Source organism: Hyperolius riggenbachi, chromosome 6 (assembly GCF_040937935.1).
Source record: "Hyperolius riggenbachi isolate aHypRig1 chromosome 6, aHypRig1.pri, whole genome shotgun sequence".
NCBI classification, from domain to species: Eukaryota; Metazoa; Chordata; class Amphibia; order Anura; family Hyperoliidae; genus Hyperolius; species Hyperolius riggenbachi.
In genome coordinates this window covers 333632763-333657827 of record NC_090651.1, presented here as the reverse complement: position 1 = coordinate 333657827, position 25065 = coordinate 333632763, and the positions used below count along the sequence as shown (strand labels likewise).

The 25065-nt window shown below is 46.9% G+C and overlaps 1 protein-coding gene across 6 annotated transcripts in view; it reads right to left on the bottom strand.

The window, feature by feature from the left end:
• Nucleotides 1-25065, bottom strand: part of CIC (capicua transcriptional repressor) — a 276377-nt gene that overhangs the window by 52289 nt on the left and 199023 nt on the right. For all 6 annotated transcript variants that reach the window (XM_068241499.1, XM_068241497.1, XM_068241500.1 and 3 more), the window contains 4 exons: nt 10525-10674; nt 10228-10435; nt 8005-8134; nt 5258-5440 (listed from right to left, as the gene is read on the bottom strand). In XM_068241499.1, the coding sequence (XP_068097600.1) occupies nt 5258-5440; nt 8005-8134; nt 10228-10435; nt 10525-10674 (671 nt within the window). The remainder of the gene's footprint in view (nt 1-5257; nt 5441-8004; nt 8135-10227; nt 10436-10524; nt 10675-25065) is intronic.

The following is a 25065-nucleotide window of genomic DNA, read 5'->3' as shown; positions in this document are numbered from 1 at the left end:
CTAGAGAAATGCACCCTGTGTGCTTTTAGAGAGAAGAGCCTGTCTAATTCCCCCTCATCTTTAAGTAATGATAAGTGTAATTTGAGCTCTCAGCTGTATCAGCACAGGAATTCGGCAGTCTCACAGACACAGCTAATATGTAAACACAGGATGTTAACCTCTTCTCTGCTTTCATGAAAGCAGGAAGTAAACAATGCAGATTTACTGCAAGAGTTCTGTAAGCTGTAACAAAAAAACAAATTTCTTTAAAGGTTTTTATGCTGTTGCTAATCTTTTAGAACAGAGAGGAAATTCTGAGTTCAGGTCCGCTTTTAGACTGCAGTTGTGATTTCTACTTTCGCCCAGCACTCCATTCACTCTGCATTACAGCGACTGCAGCAGTGGCCAGGAAACAAAGGCTGCAATCCATAAATAGACACCAGTGCAGGATGCAGCATCTGTTAGCAGCAGAGTACAGAGCTGGATTTGTGCATCAGCTGTCAGTGCCAGAAGGAAGGAGAGAATACGCAACTCTCGTCACCACAGATTTTATATTTTCCCGGAGATCCACTTTAATTTCCAAGGGTGTGGTTTACACCATCCAATATCTGTTAGCACAGCAAATGACTCTAGAGAGCCCCCCAGAGACAGGCGCTATGCTTGCAACCCTTTAGCAGCAGGCGGGAGCGCGTGGTGAGAGGCAGCCGAAAGCAGCTTGTTTAATGCGATCCCTGGAGTGGCGTGACATTCTGTTTGCTAATGTTATTGGCTTTGATATCGCTGTTATTTAGTGCAGCAGATCACGGAACAATCGATGTTTAACCTCTGATATTTCAAGTTTGGTCTAATTACCTGTGCTATTTAGCATAATGGACGCCTGCTACCTAATTGCCAACAACACAATCTGCAGAATTGATTTCATATTTGGTGAAGTCAAAAAGACATTGGGGGATTTAAATCAAACATCCTATTACAAGCTGCTATGGTTTGCAGCTTCTTCTCCACACAGCATGGGTTATTTCAATAAAAACAAAAACAAAAAACACCAAGAGCCCCAATAGTGTAATATGTACTGGTAAATGGTTACTAGATAGAGTAAATATTAATACTCACAAACCAGGGTTACCATTAGGCAACCACTGTAAAGGCAGGTGGGGAGATTTTCCTGACCCCACTCAGGAATAAGAAGTCGCTCTCTGTAGATGAGAAAAAGGGGGTTCAACCCTCCACCCAGGGTGGACTCAATATTATACAGGAGAACAGAGGCGCCAAAAGGATAAAAGGAAGCTAAATGAGCTTAAAAACCAAATTCTTGGTAAATAGAGGAGGTAGTGGTGGACTTACCTCCTCCAAGTAGACACACAACGACTGTAGTAAACACAGTCAATATATTTTATTTATGAACTCCAAATATGCAACGCGTTTCGCAGGTTTGACCCCGCTTCATCAGGCAATAACAACGGAGCAATAGCATATGTGGTCAGTAGAAGAGCCAGGCACCTCTGTGGGTTATTTCAATGGCTACATCCTAGTCTTTAAAGAGAACCCGAGGTGTGTTTAAAGAATGTTATCTGCATACAGAGGCTGGATCTGCCTATACAGCCCAGCCTCTGTTGCTATCCCAAACCCCACTAAGGTCCCCCTGCACTCTGCAATCCCTTATAAATCACAGCCGTGCTTGTGAGGCTGTGTTTACATCTGTAGTGTCAGTCTCAGCTGCTCCCCCGCCTCCTGCATAGCTCCGGTCCCTGCCCCCGTCCCTTCCCTCCAATCAGCAGGGAGGGAAGGGATGCAGGCGGGGACTGGAGTTCTGCAGGAGGCGGGGAGAGCAGCAGACTGACACTATAGAGATAAACACAGCCAGCTCTGACAAGCTGTTTGTCAGCAGCGTGGCTGTGATTTATGAAGGATTGCAGAGTGCAGGGGGACCTTAGGGGGGTTTGGGATAGCAACAGAGGCTGGGCTGTATAGGCAGAGCCAGCCTCTGTATGCAGATAAAATTCTTCAAACCCACCTCGGGTTCTCTTTAAAGCGGACCTGAACTCAGAACTTCCTCTCTGCTCTGAAGGATAAGCAACAGCATAATAACATTTAAAGGGGGGAAAAAAACATTTCTTTGTTACAGCTGATAATAAATCTGCAGTGTCTCTACGTCCTGCTTTCATGGAAGCAGACATGTTGTTAAACACTTCTGGACCCTGATGATTGAAATCTATGCCTTGTTTTGACGCTCTTATCTATGCCAGGGAGTATATTTCAATTATCCCGCCGAATGCTCCCGCTGATCGCGTTGCTCTCTTCCGCTGCAGATCAATTGCCCTGCTGTCTATAGGCCATCAGAGCTATGTGCAATTTTATTGCCTCCTGACCAGCTCATCACTGTGAGCCAATCCCATTGGCTTACATTGATGGACAGGGCCAGGAGCCAATGAAAGCGGCTCATGACCTGCTCACACAGCTCTGATGTCATACAGACAGCAGAGAGAGGGGACTGCGGCGATGGGAGAGCGGCATGACCTGCGGGTATGTGTGGTGATTCGTTGGGAGGTGCCGTTCTTTGGTACCAGCAGTCTCTAATCTTTAAGGGGCCAGAGACTGCTGGTACTGAAGTGGTTAACATCCTGTGTTTACAAATTAGCTGCTCTGCTGAGGACGGCGAAGACTGCGAAGATTCCTGAGCTGACAGCTGAAAGATCAAATTATACGTGCGATTAGTAACAGATGAGGGGCAATTAGACAGGCTAACCTCTGAATACATACAGGGTGCATTTCTCTATGTTTGACTTATGACCTGCGCAAGAGTTTAGGTCCACTTTATCAACCACTTGTGGCAACATTTCAAGTCTTTCGGTTAAGTCACTTCCTGTATTGAAACTGTTCACATAAGACAATTGTACTATTCAATGGGGTGGGAAAGAGAATAGTACCTAACAGCAATTATTTTCAAGCATCAGAAGATCCTGTCATTTCATACATAAATATTCTAACCTATGTGGCATATCAGTAGTCATTTAGTAATATTTATACTTGTCTACAAAAAAAAATAAAAACAGATTATCAGCCAAGCTGGGGATAAATGATGGCTGATGAGGCTCTGGCTGTACTTGCTGTACCAGTAAGGATGTATCACACACCTCATTCATCATGCTGCTGTCAATACAGCACCAACTGCCTTTTCACAGTTCCTATAATTAGAGCCACATTTCTCTCCTACTACACTGATCACCAAAGGTGGTAATTTATGTAGTTCATGCTGAAGAGTCAGAATCCTGGTTGTAAATCAAAGATCCCTCCACCAGCTGCAGCGCACCCATACATCTGTGTTCCAAGCGCAAACTGCATACTACAGCACAAAGCAAGTGGGGACAGTTATATAGCGGGGTGAACTGCAGGAATGATGAACAGCGCACTGGAATAATAATCCCGGCAGACTAGAACTAAAGCTATCACCCCGTATAATTACAGGCGATTCTCAATTTAGGTCATGGGTTGCATTCCAAGAAACAGGGACTTCTGTAACTCATATCTTACATTAACCTCCTTAGCGGTAACCCCGTGCTGGACACGGGGTAAGCCGCCGCGGAGGATATCTCAGGCCCTGCTGGGCCGATTTGCATTTTTTTTTCCAAACACGCAGCTAGCACTTTGCTAGCTCCGTGTTTGGTCCGATCCCCGCCGATCCACCACTACCCGCCGCAAGGCCCCCGCATACCCATCGCCGCCAGGCTGCGCTATGGGGTGGATCGGGCCTCCCTGTGACGTCACGACGTTGATGAAGTCACTCCGTTCGTCGAGGAAATCCCGTTCAGAACGGGATTTCTTTAAAGGCAAGCACGATGGCGGCGATCAGACGGTACAGGGGGACGCCACAGAGAGGGGGGGGGGGGGGGGAGCATGTAGCTAGCGCTAGGCTAGCTACATGCAAAAAAAAAAAAAAAAAAAAAAAAAAAAAAAAAAAAAAAAAAAAAGAAGGTTAAAAAAAACCCTCCCGTGGCCTCGTGGCCGCGGGAATCATACCGCCAGGAAGGTTACTGAAACGCCTTCACACAGAGTCTGTATATTCTCGACCCCCCAACTTTTCCAGTTAAAATATAAGGTTTGGGATATACTCGCTGTATAAGACTACCCCTCTTCCAACGCACATCAAATTAAAAAAAAAAAAAAAATCAAATTGGTGCTATGTATGAACAGATACTGTATGTGGTACCCAGTATATAGGTGATTGACTGGTTGGATTGGTCAGCTCTCCCCGTTTATCAGAGCGGTATGGAAGAATAGATTGCGCTGTGCCCATAAAACACGCCTCTTTCACCCTTCTGGCCCACCCTTGTATCCTATTTACCTCCTTCTCTGCCTCGCAGATCTCGCACATGGGCGCCTGCACCGCTTCACTACAGTCCTCAGCAGGGAGATCTGAGAGGTGGTAACAGGATAGGGCGTATCACCCGGCATCAGTGACACCCGGTGTATAAGACGACCCCTGACTTTTCAGAAGATTTTCAAGGGTTAAAAAAGTAGTCTTATATGCCAGAATATACTGTAATATATTATTGCAGCATACAATTTCAATAGGTAGTTCAATTACTGTGTTCAACATGCAAGCAAGGAATCAGACCTGCGTACTCTAACTCTGCTGAGTTTGGTAACGTAAAGGTGGCCATAAACCCCTTCTTTTTCTATTTTATTTTTAGATTAAATTCAGTTTTCTAGACTGATCACTTTTGTTATGAAAAATCAAACTAATTCACCATACTTGGTAATTTTTTTTCTAAAAATGCATCTGAATTTTTCACCTTTCACCTTTTTCGACTTTAGGTGTGAATGAGACCACTAACTGCATAGTCTATACTTACCTGGGGGCCTCCTCCAGCCCCATGAGGACTGTGGGCTCTAACGCAGTCCTTCCTGGCCACTCCATGCTCCCGTTCTGAGCTCAGTCGTGCGCTTCTGCGCATGTGTGGCCCTTCTGCGCATGTGTGGCCATCTGCACACACACCCTCTTTGCGCTCCTGGCTGGGCCACACGTGCAGAAAAGCACAAGAGCAATCTAAAAGAGCTCAAAACGGGAGCACAGAGTCGCCAGCAATTGAGCCCACAGTCCTGATGTGGCTGGAGGAACTAAGTATAGACTATGCAGTTATAGTGCAGTTATAGTGGTCTCAAGTATACTTTAAGGTGGCCTTACATAACTTAACCATACCCATACCCATACTTTCTCGCCATTATATGGAGTCACTTGATTGGTCAGTTACAGGTAAAACCTCCATGTATCTGGTACCTGAAAGGCCAGGTCGTGATACTTCTGCTTCTCCTTGGTCCCCAGAGCGTACCACCATTCCCCCAGGATCTTGCTGACGGTGCGGTTGTCTTGATTCGGGTGGCGTTGATGCACCAGGGCTCTGTGACGTTTACTGAAGATCATGAAAGCATTCATAGGACGGCGTATGTGATCTTTTTCACGCTGTCAAGAACATGACATAATTAGCAGGACGAAAATGCACATTTTTAGCATTGCTACAAGAAGACCGACCCATCGATTACACCCCCAGAGTCCAACTAAAAACATTTGGAGCCCGAGATTTAGGTCATGCTGTCCCTACCCTTTGGAATGCCTTACCAAACTTAATCAAGACCGCTCCAACCCTGGACACATCTAAATTAAAACTGAAAAGCCACGTGTTTAGCCTGACATTTATGGTAACATCACACTATGCAGTGTTCTCCCCAGGCTCTTTTAGCCGGGTGCTCCACCCGGCTAGATTTGATGACCACCCGGCTGTCATTGGCTCACCTCCTCACCACCTCCTATACTGTAAGCAGAGTTGCCCTGCATTTTCATCTCTACCCACCCGGCTGCTTTTTGATGCCACCCGGCTACTATTTCATGCCACCCGGCTGGAAAATAATTCTGGGGAGAACACTGACACTATGTACTGATCTGAGACAACCTTATATACTTTGGGTTCTCAGGGAGAAAAGCACTTTACTAATGTTTAATTGTTGTCGTTCTATAGGATAAGACCCTTGGGAAAGTATGTAAATAAACGTATCCCTTTAGTAACAGGGGTTGTCAAATTCTATGGGAATACAGTATTCCCTTGCTAACAACATGTGAAATGTTACTGAAAACAGCATTTCTGTTACTGAAGACGCCATGTAACATGGGATGAGTTTGAAAGGAACCTAAAGGTGTGAGACCTATGGAAGCTGTCTGCCATATGCATTTCCTTTTAAACAATTACACTTGCCTGGCAGCCCTGCTGATCTTTCTGGTCAGTATGGTCACACACGTGAAACAAGCATGCAGCTAATCTTGTCATAGACATATGATCTGCATGCTTGTTCAGGTTCTATGGCTTAAAGTATTAGAGGCAGAGGATAAGCTGGACAGCCAGGCACTGTGCATTATTTAAAAGGAAATAAACATGTCAGCCACCATATCCCTCTCACCTTTAAAGGGATACTTAAGTCTTAGAAAAAAAATAGCACCCTCTATAATGCTATTGCGGCCAGGGACGCGGATAATCAGCCGCGTTCCCAGCCTGTCGGCCAGTGACAGCCAAACCGGAAGTGGCCGCCGGCGAGTCCAGGTGTATCGGAGGGACCCGGCGAGGGCACCGTTCAGCTGCAGGGGGCTGAGGGGAGCTTCGGGTGAGTAAAAGTCATTTTTTTTCTAAGACTTAAGGTTCCCTTTGAGTGAACCTTCGGAATTGGTTTATACAACACCCCTGCGGTGTATACAATAAGGCAGAACCCAGACATTCTTGTACATCTTTAAGGTTAACACTATTGTGCTTAAAGCTGTATCATACTTGTTTCCATATTTATTTCCCAAGTCATGTAAAAAAGCGAGTTAATCAGCTGTTTAGGAAGTTTAAGGGCTGGGGCCCACTAGAGATTGAAATTCACTCTAAAAAAGGCAAGCCATATGCTGCTAAAAGCACTGGTTCCATCTGACATTCATTACAGATGGCAAAATCTTTAGACCGGTCAGGTGCACTTCAATTAATGTTCTTTTCTAAGAATTCCAAAACTAGTACAAAATAAACGCCGTCTCCCAGAATGCTCTGGGAGAAGAATTCTGCATGGCTGAACAACCTAGGCTGCACCATCATTGGGAGGGCGGGGCTACATACCAATATAAAGCAATAGATACAGGAAATATTTCTGATGTTTAAACCAAGAAATTTAGAGATTGTATCGAAATAAGGTCCCTTGGGGGGTGCTTACCTCGGGAGGGGGAAGCCTCTGGATCAGATTGAGGCTTCCCCCATCCTCCTCCACCCACGGTGGTCTCGCTGGGCCCCTCCAAAGACACAGCTGACAATTTGTCAGGCTGTGGCACAGTAGCACCAGCAATATTTACCTTCCCCGGCTTCAGCTCAGGCGCAGTAGCGGCTCTGGGTTCAGATCAGGTGAAAATAGCCGATCCCAGTCGGGTCCGCTCTACTGCGCCTGCGCTGGAGCCGGGAAGGTTAATATTTACATGGCCGCCGTTCGGATGGGCCCAGCGAGACCACCGTGGGAAGGAGGACCCAGAGGATTCCCCCTACCGAGGTAAGTACCCCCAGGGCCCTTTTTTTCGATACAGATTTTCTTTAACATAAGTGGGTATCCTGAAAAATTTATTGCATTTTACTATATGTCACTACGGTGCCTCTTTTCATTAGAAATGCAAATCCCACTGAATGTCAAATCTAACGACATTTCATAAAGTTCAACTACTATTTGCAAACACATTCTTTTAGGAGGTTGATTTAGGTGAAGATTTAGCACAAACTAAAAACTTTTTAGCTGCCACTTTTAACGTGGAGAGATCATATCGATGCTGAAGCATCACCTCCTAACTGGTAATTAGTTGCTGGCCAATCAGAAGATAGCACTGTCACTCAGGCAATTGGAGGAGTATACACAATACAGCAGGCAGCACTGAACATATAAACCTGGTATAATTCCATTATAGCAATGCACCATACTGCTTAGTGCAGCATATCAGCTTCAGTCTTACAGGTCATTTCCGAATACCTTATTGGGGCTGCGTCCATCCTTTTCAGAGGAAGAGTCTCTCTCTTTGGGAAGTGCGCTGAGTGACTGAGTCCGGCGTTTCCCAGAATGCACTTGGAGTGGAATTTCAGAGGGACCAATAGTAAAGAAACTAGAGGAGAAAAGAAAGTGTGTAAATTAGGTGGGGAAAGTTACTGCACGGTGCACCATTAGTCTTGGCCCCGACTACAAAGGCCGAAATTTCACAAAAGTGATTTCACAAAAGTGATTGCTAAAGAGTAAATCTGGGCAGCTACAAAATTCCTTATACACATTCTTGGTCCTTCTTGAAGAGGACTCTGCTTAAAGAGAACCCGAGGCGGTTCTTGGAGAAGGGAGGGGGGGGGGTGGGCAGATAGGACATAAAAGCATGTTCCCTGCCTCATGACATGCTTCTGTGTCCCCACATCACCACTCTCTGCACCCCCCACTGCCGCGCTATAGCTTCACTATAGCTCAGCCCCCCAGATCAAGTAGCTTTAAAATGTCAAAAAATAAAGCTTGCTGGTAATTTGAAGACAAACTGTTGTGAAAATTATGTAACAAATACATTTTTTTTTTTAACAATTATTCATTGAGAATTTATTAAGGGCCCTTTTCCACTAGCAGTCGCTAGCGTTCACGCTGAATGCTAGCGATTGCTGAATCGCAATTACCGGCGATTCCCCGACGTTTGCGGCCGCGATTTTGCTATGCTATGCACTGCATAGCAAAATCGCGGCAAATATCGCTCCGCCGCGCATTCGCGTTCCCGTAACAAACGAATCGCGGTAGTGGAAATGATTCCTATGTTAAAAAGCAAACCGTAGCGATTGTAAAATCGCTAGCGGTTTGCGTCTTTGCGATTCAGCCAGCACAAACACGCTGGTGGAAAAGGGCCCTTAGTCAGTGTTTGCCCATTGTAAAATCTTTCCCCACCCTAATTTATATTCTGAAATGTGGCGACCTCTTTACTGCTGGCAGGTGCATATCAGTGGAATGTTTGTTTACCGAGAGTTCTAAAGCCAGTAGAAAATATACAGTTTCATAGAATGCTCTGGGGAAGAGAATTCCTCATATCTAAATCAGCTTAGGATAAGCATCTCTGGGATAGCGGGGTTACATACCAATACAGAGATAGGAAGTGTTCCTAAAGCTGAAACAAGGAAAAATTAGCGGAAAAGCAGATACCCTCAAATTACTGCATTTTACTACATGTCATTTAAGTGCCTCTTCAAAATAGTTCTGACTATCTTGATGACATTATTTTAGTCCTAATTGCACTATCCTACCAGCAGAGCTAAAGGAAAGGACTGATACTGCCTCCTGCAACAACTGTCTATAGGACACAGAACTACAATTCCCATGCTGACGTCACTGAGCCAAATACCGGAGCTGAGCGGATCGTTCAGAAACAGCCTTATCAGTCTGCAGACTGTACACACGCGCTACTGTCGGGAGAACGACCGCCCAGCGGGAGGGTCTGACGGACCCGTCGTTCTCTTTAGTAGTGCGTGTGTACGCACCTTAGGCAAACCACTTCACATCAATACAATCGTCTTTGTTCCCAACTGAACAAATCAGTCCCAGAACTCCAATACTAGATCCCTGGATTGTCAGCTTGGTGATGTAGTAGATGGCACTCTGGCCTCGACAGTTTGTATGTTCTCCCCGTGTCTGTGTGGGTTTCCTCCGGGCACTCAGTTTTCCTTCCATATCCCGAAAACATACAGATAATTTAATTGGCTTCCACTTACCGTAAATTGGACCTAGACTACAATGCATACACTACACGATACGCACAGACATATGACTATGGTAGGGATTAGATTGTGAGCTCCTCTGAGGGACAGTTAAGTGACATGACAATATACTCTGTACAGCGCTGCGGAAGATGTTGGCCGTATTTAAATACTAAATCCGTGTTCTCTCCAGGCTCTTTCAGCCGGGTGCTCCACCCGGCTAGTTTTGATGAGCACCCGGCTGTCATCGGCTCACCTCCTCCTATATTATAAGCAGAGTTGCACAAAGAAGAACCAGTCCTGCATTTTTTCATATTGCGCCACCTGGCTACTTTTTCATGCCACCCGGCTGGAAAAAATTCACTGTAAATAATATGGTCAGAGTAGCAAGAGAAGTGGGAGGGGCATTACCTATCCAGCTGGCAGAAGACATTCTGCAGTCTAGCCCCATATTACACAACACACAAAGCACACTATGACTCACGCATCATCGTGGTCGCTCTCCGTCTCGCTGTCTAGCCTGCGGTCTCCTGCAGCTCCCTGTGTGGAGCCCTCTTGATGCTGTGACTGTCTGGGGGGCTCCTCATTGGGCAGGGATGGTGCGGACTCAGTGTGAGGAACTCCACAGCGCTCGTCCTCATTGTTTGGTGGCGGCACTGCCTCATGTGCCACTGATGCCGATTCAGGGGGCTCTAAAGAACAGAAAGAAAACAAAATGATGAATGTTTGCATAATACACATACTCCTATATGAATGTTGACACAGGAATAATAAATCTTACCTTTGCCCTGGTTGGCTGCCCCGGGATGATTGACAGGCTGCTGACCCTCGCTGGGCTGGACGGAAGAGTCAGGCTGGCTCGGTGCTAAAAAAGGGACCAGCGAATGCCAAGGAAAGACGGCCACTGACCTCGGCTCGACATTCGTCCAAACTAAAGCAGAAACAAAAAACACACCATATAATAAGAGTATTACAACTGATGAATACTAAACATTAGCAATCCTTGTATGCAGTGTAACAGTTGTGCCTGAGAGTGGCAGCACAGAGCAGGACTAGGGGAAGGCACTTGTGGGCTTGAATTACAGAATTTGTATGAAGGAGGGAAAAATGATTCTTTAGTCAGAAAAAACATCTGGAATGGTCCTTATAACGGATGCCCATTAACCTCCCTAGCGGTATTGACGGCTATACACATCAATACAAAACATGCTGTGAACAGTATTGACATGCATACACGTCAACACTGTCATGCACTATATACTAGACCAGTGTTTCTCAACATTTTACTAGTATGTACCCCTTTTAAAAACACTGTACTCACCAAGTACTCCTGGCGTAATAAACATCACAAGTACCTCTTGACTTGTATAGGTTAAATTGTAACACATGATAATTAGTTCTAAACAATTTCCAAGCATTTACTATTGCTTTTAACTAAAACACTAATTTGGTGTTTAAATAAGATTTATCATTTTCTAAAACTCTAAAATGTGTCATTCTTGGTTAAAGGGAACCAGAGACGAAGCACCCTCATACAGTGGAGGAAATAATTATTTGACCCCTCACTGATTTTGTAAGTTTGTCCAATGACAAAGAAATGAAGTCTGAGAACAGTATCATTTCAATGGTAGGTTTATTTTAACAGTGGCAGATAGCACATCAAAAGGAAAATCGAAAAAATAACCTTAAATAAAAGATAGCAACTGATTTGCATTTCATTGAGTGAAATAAGTTTTTGAACCCCTACCAACCATTAAGAGTTCTGGCTCCCACAGAGTGGTTAGACACTTCTACTCAATTAGTCACCCTCATTAAGGACACCTGACAAAGATATATATATATTGATATATATATCAATGGGAACACGACAGTAAACACCTACTCTCCTCTGCTAAATCTGCCTGTTATCAGCCCTGTGACTGAGCATTCAGTCTGGCTTTGCCTGGAATGATTATAGCTGAGTCATTATAGCAGAGCCACAAGGGGGCAAGCTTGGGCTTGAAAAGACATCACAGAAGACTGACTCAGCTATAATCATTCTGGTGAGAGCTAGACTGAATGCTCAGTCGGGATTCTTATCAGGGCTGATAACAGGCAGATTTAGCAGAGAAGAATGAAGCAGAGAGCAGAGTAGGTGTTTACTGTCATGTTCCCATTGATATATATGGTCAAATACATGAGGGTGCTGCGTCTCTGGTTCTCTTTAAGTATATCAAGCCCGAGTACCCCCTGGAACCATCAGAAGTACCCCCTGGGGTACACATACCACACCCTTGCTTGACACATTTTGGCAAGTTACAGGAAAAAAAAAAGTTATGAAAATTAATTGGATCACTTTTTGCACTGAACTCCTTGGGAAATTGAACGCCAGGGAGATTAACGATACAATCCCGCAGACAATGGTTGCCGATCACTATGGTGATTGATTGGAAACAATCTAAAATAGAAAAAACCGAGAGCCCAATATGGTGTAGTATGTTAAAGACAATTAGTAAGTGGTTTAGTGAGAGAATTGATATCACAAACATGGGTTACCATTCAGGCAACCACTCAATAGGCAGGTGAGGAGATTAGACCTGTCCTCAGGGATACTGTAGGGGGTCGGGGGAAAATGCGCTGAACTTACCCGGGGCTTCTAATGGTCCCCCGCAGACATCCTGTGCCCGCGCAGCCGCTCACCGATGCTCCGGCCCCGCCTCCGGTTCACTTCTGGAATTTCTGACTTTAAAGTCAGAAAACCACTGCGCCTGCGTTGCCGTGTCCTTGATCCCGCTGATGTCATCAAGAGCGCACAGCGCAGGCCCAGTATGGTCTGTGTCTGCGCAGTACACTCCTGGTGACATCAGCGGGAGCGAGGACACGGCAACGCAGGCGCAGTGGTTTTCTGACTTTAAAGTCAGAAATTCCAGAAGTGAACCGGAGGCGGGGCCGGAGCATTGGGGAGTGGCTCCGCCAACACAGGATGTCTGGGGGGGACCATTAGAAGCCCAGGGTAAGTTCAGCTCATTTTCCCCCGACCCCCCTACAGTAGACGCTCTCTGTAGTAAAGAAACAAGAAAGGGGGTAGCACTCCCCTCCACCAGGAGTGGACACCGAGTATTTGTATGTAGAACAGAGGCGCCAGCAGGATAAAAGTCAATACATTTTTAAAAAATATCTTGGAGGAAGTGGTGAGCTTGCCTCCCAAAAGCAGACACGAAATCCTGTCTTCATATAAATCAATACATTATACGGTACCCCAAAAACAGTGCAACGCGTTTTGCAGGCCCAGCCTGCTTCATCAGGCAATAAAAGTGGGGAAAAAACAATTTCGTCAATAGCAGGTGTAGCGCTTCAGTGAAGCACAATAGCGCTACACCTGCTATTGACGAAATTCTGTTTTGTCCCTACTTTTATTGCCTGATGAAGCAGGCTGGGCATGCGAAACGCGTTGCACTGTTTTTGGGGTACCGTATAATAAATGTATTGATTTATATGAAGACAGGATCTCGTGTCTGCTTTTGGGAGGCAAGCCCACCACTTCCTCCAAGCAATTTTTAAAAAGGTTATTGACTTTTATCCTGCTGGCGCCTCTGTTCTACATGCAAATACGATTGGAAACAATCGGTCGTGCCAATTAACGGACAGACACTAACTAACCAATCCGATTGTTGGTGTTGATCCGAAAAACCGATTGAATCCCAGTAATCTGGTTGGATTTGTTAGCTGGATTTCAGCTGTCAAATGAGCATGGCCGATTGTTTCCAATTGATTACCATGGTGATCGGAAACTATCGATTGTCCAAGGAATTGCATCCTTAAAGAAACTCTGTAACAACAAAAAGATCCCCTGGGGGGTACTCACCTCGGGTGGGGGAAGCCTCAGGATCCTAATGAGGCTTCCCACGCCGTCCTCTGTCCCACGGAGGTCTCGCTGCAGCCCTCCGAACAGCCGGCGACTGTGCCGACTGTTCAATTCAATATTTACCTTTGCAGGCTACAGCGGGGGCGCTGTGGCTGCTTTCGCTCCGAAGGAGGCGGAAATACCCGATCTCAGTCGGGTCCGCTCTACTGCGCAGGCGCCGGAGACTTGCGCCTGCGCAGTAGAGCGGACCCGACGGCGATCGGGTATTTCCGCCTCCTTCGGAGCGAAAGCAGCCAGAGCGCCTGCGCAGGAGCCTGCAAAGGTAAATATTACGTCACCGCTGTACGGAGGGCTACAGCGAGACCCCCGAGGGACGCAGGACGGCGTGGGAAGCCTCATTAGGATCCTGAGGCTTCCCCCACCCGAGGTGAGTACCCCCCAGGGGCCGTTTTTTCGTTACAGTTCCTCTTTAACAGGCAAGGTGGTCATTCTGGACACCTTACATATGGTCACAGGCGCTCCACATTAACCAGTGGTGTGTACTGACAAATCCATGAATGTGAGCGGAAGGGAGGATTTATAACGCTACAAAAAAAAAAAAAAATATGATAAATCGAAAAATAAACTTACTACATCACTGAAGACATAGCAAAGTAGGCTCTCAGGTAAACATTACGACAATATGCGCTGTACTTTCCCTTTAACTATTAATGTTTATGCAACACAGCATAACACTAGTAACCACGCTGGTTCTAGTTAACCATTAAAGCGGTCGTGTACTGGATAGTTAGCATACAATATTTTGAGCGCACAGCATTTTACAACAGCACAGAGTTACACATGAGACCAGCTGCTTCTTCCTGAGTCTGCCTTGGGTTTGCTTTATGGACAGGCCAGTCCATAACAAGACCCAATGCAGACCCAGGAAGAAGCAGCTGGTCTCATATGTAAAGGCTCATCCACACGTACCAACAATCTGTCCAACTATTTTCCAAACTTGTCTGTTGGAAGAAAAGTCGGGCGTGTGCACAGCAAACAACCAGAGGACCTATTGATAAAAGGTTGTTGGTCAGATTGATCCACCGGTTGGATCTGGCAAACTATCAGGCAGGTTGGATTGTGTGTACAAGTCTTTTGAACAACTATTATTTCTGAATGCGGGCAGGTTTTGAAATTTGTCATTTAGCTTATACGCATAGTAATTAAGTGAGTTGGTTGTTTAGATGGTTTGTGTGTGTGCACGTATGTGTCAGGTAAACAACTTGTGTGGTTGGTCAGGTTGTGCGATTGGTTGTGAATTAAGTTGGACGTGTGTATGAGCCTTAACTCTGTGCTGTTGTAAAATGCTGTGTGCTCAAAACATTGTATGTCAACTATGCAGCGCATGACCGCTTTAGAAGATCTATGGATCAATTACAGAACTACAGATATTTGGGCATTGGCTGTTCACAGGGCTGTGGGATCGGTACAAAAATGATCTGACTCCAACTCCGCAGTTTATGAACACTGACTCCAGGTACCCAAAATTGCATCCCTACTCCAAGTCACTTTTTTGCAATCTTTGGTATTTAATAAAATAAAATCACAGCTTCTGCCTCCTGTGAGGAGCTTGTTAACATATTAGGATAAGGTTTTTTTCAGTTTCAAAAAGTAAAAGCACAGGATAGGCCCTCTTTCAGCTCTGGGGATCTGTCCACTCTAGCTTAAAAAGCATTTTATTAACGCATGACAAGGCGCTTCGCCGCCAAGAGCAGGGTGAGCTTCTGAACATATCGCAACAGAAACAGATGCAGAGGGGGTCAACTCATCCTGGTCATGCTCCATCTGCCCAATACTTCCTTCTTTCAGCTGTGAAGGAGGAAGTATCAAAGTGATGGAGAGCAGTGACCGGGGTGAGTTAACCCTCTCTTCAGCAGTCCGCATCTGTTTGTATTCCGACACATTCAGTATTGAGTTCTGAATTTGGAAGCCCCTCCCTAGTTAAGAATATTGATAAAACATAGGGGTTCAGTGATTATGTCAATTATACACAATGATATTCATAGTGGACTGTACTGGTAATTCCTGTTTTGACTGTTTGATAGACCAGTCACCCACGTGAGATGGTCCTTACATTATTCTTAAATGTAGACGTTCTTCTCCTGCAAGAACTCCAGTAAAAACATTTATTGACTTGTATCTCGGATTGGCTGGACAATCATATCTCTCCTTTGCTTGGAGTGTAGGCTAATTGTGACCAGCCAATCAGAAATACAAAATCGATCACTGAGAGTTCTCTTTACAAGAGACATTTTCCTAGGGGAACTGATCGTTCTTACCCAGCAGCCAATATGCTACTCCTCAATCTTCAGTCGAACACCCGATTGGTTAGTATTACAACAACACAGCCGTGGCCGTCAGACATGAGCACTACAAGCATGGCGTCACAAGCCGTTCTGCAGCTCAGTGTTGCTGGGGGAATACACAACTCAGCCTGCATGCTAACTCAGGAAGGTCTCTTTTGTTCAGGTTCCTGTTTATAGACAAGCTGTGACCTTCCGTAAAACCTCAGAGTAGCCACTGACACAATGAGTGAAAAAAAGGAGAGGTAGTGAGGAGAGGCATCGAAGGGGAGGGAGACACAAACAAGACATCAGAAAGGTGACAGTAAAGCAGATGTATACAACTACGGTATTAACGCTTTACATTATGATTTATCTGCCCCCTCCTTCAACACCTTCACAAAAGCACTCAAAAAAACTCACCTCTTCAAGGATGCCAACCCCACCTCGACGCTGTCCTCTCCCTGCCGAGAACCCCAAGATGCATCCCCCCTCCTATCATGTCACCACCCCCTCCTTCTAGATTGTAAGCCTTTGGCAGGACCCTCTCTCGCGTATTATACTTGATTGTACACACTACCCAGAATATGTGAACTTCAGCTCTACCACTCCAGTGTATGACCCGGCATTGTGTCCGATCTACAAATCTGTCCAACCTACATTTCCGATCTTACTCTGAGGCACGCACCTAGCCGCTCACTCCGCTCCTCCAATGAACTTCACCTGACTGCCCCCTGCATCATCCAGTCCCATGCACGACTCCAGGACTTCTCAAGAGCTGCTAAACACTATGGAACTCCATACCTCCACCCATTAGAGCAGCCCCCTCCAACATCTTCAAGAAGGCCCTCAAAACTCACCTTTTCACTCTGGCCTACCACCCCTCACTGGTGCTCTAAACCAACAGCTGAACTCTGGTTCCCTACCTTTCATGTCCCTACCTCTCCTTCTAGAGTGTAGGCCTTTGGGCAGGGTCCTCCTTTTGTGTCCTACCTGATCACGTACCTCCATTACTGTGAACCCATGCTATGCATCTGAGTAAACTCAACTTGCCTAATCATGCTCCCATCCAGTGACTGACTAAGCATTACCTTGTACTCATACTGTGCTGCGTGATCTGGTTCTCTTGTATTCCTGTATTGTCTTATTGCTGTATGTCACCCCTAAATATGGTCTTTAACCTAAACTAATGTCCAGCGCTGTGTAATATGTTGACGCTTTATAAATACAATAAATACGCAAACTTTCTATGTACTGTATGCATTACGCCGCGAGCATACTATCCAAAGATTTAAATAAATTGTATTACAACCTGTATTGCGTTGTGTATTTTATCGCTTATTAACTGTATTGTATCTATTGCCCATTACCTGTATTGTGCCGTCGGTCACCCCTGTTATTGTCTGTAAGCCTATGTATTGTACAGTGCTGCGTAATATGTTGGCGCTATATAAATCCAAAAATTAATAATAATCCTCATCTACCACAAGGCTGTACAAAATAGAAAGACACAGGAACACAAAACAGACAAAATATCTGTGTCTTATACACTGCGTCTCACAAGAAAAAAAAGTGGAAGAACCCTGCCCTTGCACAACATCTGAAATTTTTCTTTCTTCATGAGTCCCCGGGATTCCAGTTTAGTAATGTTATCAATGCCTAGGCATCGAAACCAGAAGTAAAGGGAACAAACAGTAATATTAAACCTGACAGAAGAATAACCTCAGCTTTCCAAGGTCCCAATTTGAGTTCTCATCTCATGAGGGCGAAGTCTCTGGGCTTCTCCTCTCCACCTCACCATTCCAGCACCAAGACCACCACAGGCCAGTCGACAAGGCCTTGCTGAAGTAGCTCGGCCACACTGCGCAGGCACAGACCGCTCACGCCTGCGCACTAGCACTACTGCGCAGCTGCGAGCCTCGTTAATGGTTTAGCAGGGGTCACAGTACTTTCCTTCTCTGACATCATTTGGAGCGTACTGTGCAGGCAGGAAGCGGAGCTGCGGCGAGGGCACAGGATGGCTGCCAGGGATGGAGGAAGTTCCGGGTATTTTTTTTTTTTATCCACCTAGAACATTCCCTTTAAGACATACATGTCAAACTCCAGCCCGTGGGCCAAATCTGGCCCTCAGAGACATTACATTTGGCTCTCAAGTGGTTTCCCCACTTTGCTTTATGTTTGGCCAACTCTAAACCACCAGGAAAGCTATATTGGAGGTGAAGACCTAGATCAGGAGGGGAAGCCATATGGGGGAAAGCACTAAACACCAGGGAACTGTATTGGGGAAGGTGGGGGCCTCTAGACTCGAGGTAACTATATAGGGGAGAGTGGGGGCCAGTAGACATGGAGGTTGGCCCGCAACTAGGTCCCAGTGTACAATTTCAGCCCACTTTGTATTTGAGTTTGACACCCCCTGCTTTAAGAGAACAGGTAGAAGCAGAGACCATAGTGGAGCTTTCTCTTACCACCTCACTCCCACTGGTCCTGTTACTGGTGTTTTCTTCCACAGCATAGAGTGCAGTGGCACATATTCTGCTATACATGTTCATATTCCCAGCACAGGAGCCAAAACGAGTAACAGAGTGGTGACACAGTGGTGGACAGAGGACATGCAGGAGGCAGCAGATGAAGGAGACGATCACAGTAATCAAATCTGCTATGAATCTACAGGGAAAAAAATAAAAATCTATAGGAGTATGAACACCTCACTTCACCAGCTGCTTGCTGGTTCCACACAAGGGAACCAGATATCACTGAAGACCAGAAAATGAACATGACCAGCAGAGAACCTAATTTAATAATGCACTAAAGATACCAGGCCACACATCGCAAGCAGTACAGGTTCTCTTTAATTCCAAGCAAGTCTCTTCTATACATTTCAGTAAAGAAATTTACCTGAAACCGGCCCCCGTATATAGGTTCGCCCACACGTTCAATAAACATTTAAGTGATGTATCTACCACATACACCCTGCCAAGCCTGTGTGGCGTCTGTGCTGCCAGCGCTGCCAAAATAAGAGGACAGCAGCACACACAAGCTGTCTGCGACACTCCGTGCCAGTGACAGGCGCGAAGCGCAAGTCATCTCAAGAAGCAGAGTGTCTGATCTTATAGGATGACAGCACAGCTACTGGAGAGAAGCATCGCACAAGGCCCCATTATATATACTAGTTAATTAGTAGTGCATTAGGTAAGTGATCGATACCTTCCTGATGGGCATCGCTTACCTGATCCACCACTTTGCACTACCAGGCTCAGCCTAAAGCGGATCATGCCACTACTAGCCTTGTACTGCTCAGTGGCGTATAAAGCTGTGCAAATGTGACACACACACACACACACCTCCCATCCAACCCTGGGTGGGATGAACCACAACGTACAGACCTTACAATCAAATACACCATGCGTATTTTGATCAAATCAAAGATTGATCATAGATTCCATTGAAAGGGGGGGGGGGGGGGGGGTTGTTTCATAGTTTTTGCTACATTTTGACATGGAGTCCAAATTATATGGAGTCCAAATTATCAATAACTGATAAAGTACAGTTTATTTTTTTTTGATTAACTACAAGTCCCAGTAAAGCCCTCCCACAAGGTTAGGCCAAAAATAGATCTCTACCGAATAAGAGACGGAACCATTTCTGCCACACACTACACAGATTTTAGCATGAAATAAAAAACTATGAAAAAAAAAACCCCACTAGGTAACTCCGCCCACCTCAAGATAGTTCTGTCACTCTCAGGGCTGTGGAGTCGGAGTCGAGGAGTCAGAATCTGAGCAATTTTGGGTGTCTGGAGTAGGAGGTTTCATAAACTGAGGAGTCGGCGTTGGATGATTATTGTACAGACTCCACAGCCCTGGTCCTCCTGGCACTATCACATAAGATAATGTCCCCTCCCTCCCCCACAACCTCTGCAGGGTACTAGCGCAGCGGAGCAAACTCACCTCTCCGACTGGCATGCTACTTCCGGTCTGTGTCCTGTCTTCCTCTCCCTTGTGCCTGTTCCCAGTGACCCAGCAGCATGTATGCACTCTCAATGTGGCACCAGATCATAGAGAGTGGGAGTCGGTGGAGAAAGTGCGCTGGCGAGGATGTAGATGGAAGGAGAAAAACTGGAGGGAGTGCGCTAGCCAGACAGGTGACTTTGCTCCACTGCTGCTAGAACTCTGCCAGGGCAAGACAATTCGCTGCGAGGGGAACTGGGGGGCCAGTCGCCAGCCATGGGGCCCTATGCAATTGCCTACCGTCCGCTTTCGAACTAGATCTTCTGTCTGGCACAATAGGCAGTTTTGGACGGAATCAATAAGAGAGAGGGTGCATGCCTGTACTTCCACATGTGCGGAGAAGAAGGGTGACAAAGCAGGGCTCACAGTTCTGTGATTTCAGTAAAAGCTGGTAGGTGGATCAGTAAGGCAATATTCTGCACTCTCCACAATTGGCATATTAGTCATGGACAAGATCCTGCACATGTACTACCTAAAAAAAAAAATGCTGCCCAAAAATTGTTTATTACACAGATCTGATCTGAAGCTGCAAATAGCTAAATAGAAAAATCTGTTGCACACAAAAGTATCCAAGGTCCATAGGTTAGGGCTACTTTGAAGGTAAACTGCAATGAAAGGAATATGGAGGCTGCCATCTTTGGTCCCTTTTTTTCGGCTGCAGTAGCGTGAGCAAAACCTACAAGCATACAAGCAAAGTAACAGCACATGAGTTAGATCACCTGATCTGTGAACTAATTCTGAGTCATTCTGAGTCAGAGTCAAGACTAGACTTGCTAACGCAAGAGAACAACCAAGGCCTCTTTCACATGGGATGCTGAAGGCAGTGAATTCACAATTTGTCAGCATGGCCCCGAGCATTTGTTAGTGCTCGGCATGTATGGGCAATGGACAGGCAAGCACTGGCTAGTGCTCGGCATGTATGGGCAAAGGACAGGCAAGCACTGGCTAGTGCTCGGCATGTATGGGCAATGGACAGGCAAGCACTGGCTAGTGCTCGGCATGTATGGGCAATGGACAGGCAAGCACTGGCTAGTGCTCGGCATGTATGGGCAATGGACAGGCAAGCACTGGCTAGTGCTCGGCATGTATGGGCAATGGACAGGCAAGCACTGGCTAGTGCTCGGCATGTATGGGCAATGGACAGGCAAGCACTGGCTAGTGCTCGGCATGTATGGGCAATGGACAGGCAAGCACTGGCTAGTGCTCGGCATGTATGGGCAATGGACAGGCAAGCACTGGCTAGTGCTCGGCATGTATGGGCAATGGACAGGCAAGCACTGGCTAGTGCTCGGCATGTATGGGCAATGGACAGGCAAGCACTGGCTAGTGCTCGGCATGTATGGGCAATGGACAGGCAAGCACTGGCTAGTGCTCGGCATGTATGGGCAATGGACAGGCAAGCACTGGCTAGTGCTCGGCATGTATGGGCAATGGACAGGCAAGCACTGGCTAGTGCTCGGCATGTATGGGCAAAGGACAGGCAAGCACTGGCTAGTGCTCGGCATGTATGGGCAATGGACAGGCAAGCACTGGCTAGTGCTCGGCATGTATGGGCAATGGACAGGCAAGCACTGGCTAGTGCTCGGCATGTATGGGCAATGGACAGGCAAGCACTGGCTAGTGCTCGGCATGGGCAATGGACAGGCCAAGCACTGGCTAGTGCTCGGCATGGGCAATGGACAGGCAAGCACTGGCTAGTGCTCGGCATGGGCAATGGACAGGCAAGCACTGGCTAGTGCTCGGCATGGGCAATGGATAGGCCAAGCACTGGCTAGTGCTCGGCATGGGCAATGGACAGGCAAGCACTGGCTAGTGCTCGGCATGGGCAATGGACAGGCAAGCACTGGCTAGTGCTCGGCATGGGCAATGGACAGGCAAGCACTGGCTAGTGCTCGGCATGGGCAATGGACAGGCCAAGCACTGGCTAGTGCTCGGCATGGGCAATGGACAGGCCAAGCACTGGCTAGTGCTCGGCATGGGCAATGGACAGGCAAGCACTGGCTAGTGCTCGGCATGGGCAATGGACAGGCAAGCACTGGCTAGTGCTCGGCATGGGCAATGGACAGGCCAAGCACTGGCTAGTGCTCGGCATGGGCAATGGACAGGCAAGCACTGGCTAGTGCTCGGCATGGGCAACGGACAGGCAAGCACTGGCTAGTGCTCGGCATGGGCAACGGACAGGCAAGCACTGGCTAGTGAGTGCTCGGCATGGGCAACGGACAGGCAAGCACTGGCTAGTGCTCGGCATGGGCAATGGACAGGCCAAGCACTGGCTAGTGCTCGGCATGGGCAATGGATAGGCCAAGCACTGGCTAGTGCTCGGCATGGGCAATGGATAGGCCAAGCACTGGCTAGTGCTCGGCATGGGCAATGGATAGGCCAAGCACTGGCTAGTGCTCGGCATGGGCAATGGACAGGCAAGCACTGGCTAGTGCTCGGCATGGGCAATGGACAGGCAAGCACTGGCTAGTGCTCGGCATGGGCAATGGACAGGCAAGCACTGGCTAGTGCTCGGCATGGGCAATGGACAGGCAAGCACTGGCTAGTGCTCGGCATGGGCAATGGACAGGCAAGCACTGGCTAGTGCTCGGCATGGGCAATGGACAGGGGCAATCATTGGCTAGTGCTCGGCATGGGCAATGGACAGGGGCAAGCATTGGCTAGTGCTCGGCATGGGCAATGGACAGGCAGTAACTGCATTAAGTCACCTCAAAGGCAGACACGTGTGGTATTACATACACTACCGTTCTGCAACATTAAATTGCAGCTCGGTGGCTAGCAGGTGGGAGGCTACACTGCCCAACAAGAGCACATTTCAGCCTCCTGTATGAAAGAGGCCCAATGGAGAAGCACATCATTCCTTTGATCAGGAGGGAAGATCTATAAGGCTCCGATTTGCTGGTCATGATCCAAAGTTGCTGTGTAGGTTAAAGCAGGAAGTGGTCAGACCACATAAGAAACATACAAACTTGCTACATGTGAGCAGCACTAGTCAAGGAGACAAAAAGGTCAGCACGTCAGCCAGGCAAGTAACATCTTTAGGAAATAAATAAATATAGCAGGCTCCACATTACCCTTACACTACTGCAGTAACCTGTAGCAACCCACTGCAGCAGGCACACAGAGCAGCAGCCCAAAACCTTGTACACACAGGACTAATACGGTGTGCCAGTGATCATTGCTATAGATTTCCCAAACACCAAAACACTGTACAAAGGTTTATGGTGGCTTTTCCATCATATTTTTTGTTACTAGCAATGTCCTCCGAGTTCCGGGTATAGACACAACTATTTTTCATTTCCTCATTTACACACAGATCTGTAATTGAAGAATTGATCAATATTTACTAGTAATGATAGTCAACAAGATCCATATACTTCTGTATTGCAAACACATTTCATGTAGTCTCTGTATGCAGCCTGGAACTGGGAGAAACCAAAATTAGCGGGAATTTTAGTGCATACACATCCAATTTTGATTGGCCAATTTTACAACTTCCATGTAGTATGACAAAACACAGAGCATTTATATTGCGCTTTTCTCCTTGCCAGAGCTGCGGTCAATAGGGCACGCTCAGTAGGCAGTAGCAGTGATTAGGGAGTTTTGCCCAAGGTGTCCTTACTTAAAAGGAAGAGACAAGATTTGAACCGTGGTCTCTTGTGGCAGAGCCCTTATCCAGTACACTATTCAGCCAGGGACAGCAGGCTTTGAATATAGGTAAACTCTCATACTACATGGAAGTGGTAAAATTGACTAATTATTGGCCAATCAAAATTGGATGTGTGTACCAGGCTTTACCTAGTTCCAAGCTGCAAGCACTGGTACACACTTCAATTATGACTGGCCAATCACTGACCAATTGTATCACCTTCATGCAGTATGAGAGTTTGCCTACACAATCCTCATACAACATGGAGGTGGTAAAAGTATGCAGTCATTGGCCAATCAGAATTGAAATTGTGTACCAGGCTTTAGCATGAGAGCCAGGATTATTTCATTGACCAGCTTTATCCACTAGCATGTCCAATGCCCAATAAAACCAGCGCTTAAAGGGCAACTGAAGAGGCCAGGGTCACAGTAAGCAGAAACACGCATTTTCCAATATGTGCTATGGGGAAACCTAATAAGATTCTGCTAAATGTGACCCCGGCCACATGAATATGGAGGCAGCCATATCTATTTCCTTTTTATACAATACTAGCCGACCCGCGGCATAGCATACGCCGCATAAGGGGGTAGCGTGCAGGAAAGGGGTATTGGGCACAGCGGCGGGGGTCGGACCACCCCTCACCTGGGGCCCCCATCTGCACTCCCCCTCTAGCTGAAGTTCAGCAGCCGCCGCTATTAGTAAGAGGCAGTGGGCGGGGATGACTCGCCTCTTCCGCGTTCCAGAGTGCGTTCCACTGTCGTCACTTCCTGCAATGCCCTTCACTGTATTGTAAGTGGACAGCATTGCAGGAAATGACGACAGTGGAACCCACGCTGGAACACGGAATAGGCGAGTCAACCCCGCCCACTGCCTCTTACTAATAGCGGCGGCTGCTGCTGCTGAACTTAAGCAAGAGGGGGAGCGCAGATGGGGGAACCCAGGTGAGGGAGGGGTCCGACCCCCCCCTTCTTCGCCGCTGTGCCCAATACCCACTTCCTGCCCGCTACCCCCTCCAGCTCAGCAGACTCCCTCCAGCTCGGGGGCCAAGTCTAGGACCGCCCCTGGGGGCAGGGCGCTACTACTTCTTGCTTTGACCGGCCCCTTCTTCTGCTTGGACTGGCCCTGGGGGAAGGGTGCTACTTCTTCTTGCTTGAAGGTTGAGGCACCTAGCCTATTATATATATAGATCAGTTGCCTGGCAGCCCAGCTGTCCTACTTGGCTGCAGTAATGTCTGAATAACATCAGAAACAAAGCATGCAGCTAATCTTGTCAGATCTGACAATGTCATACTTCTCCTATGTTTTGGAACTCCTTACCTCAGCAGATCAGGACAGCTCCATCCCTGGACGTGTTTAAATCCAGACTGAAAACCCACCTGTTCAGTTTGGCATTTACAGAAATATAACTTTTGTTGTGTGAATACGTTATCCAACTACCAACTACTGAATCTGAGAGAGCCTAAGCGCTTTGAGTCCTATGGGAGAAAAGCGCTATAGAAAT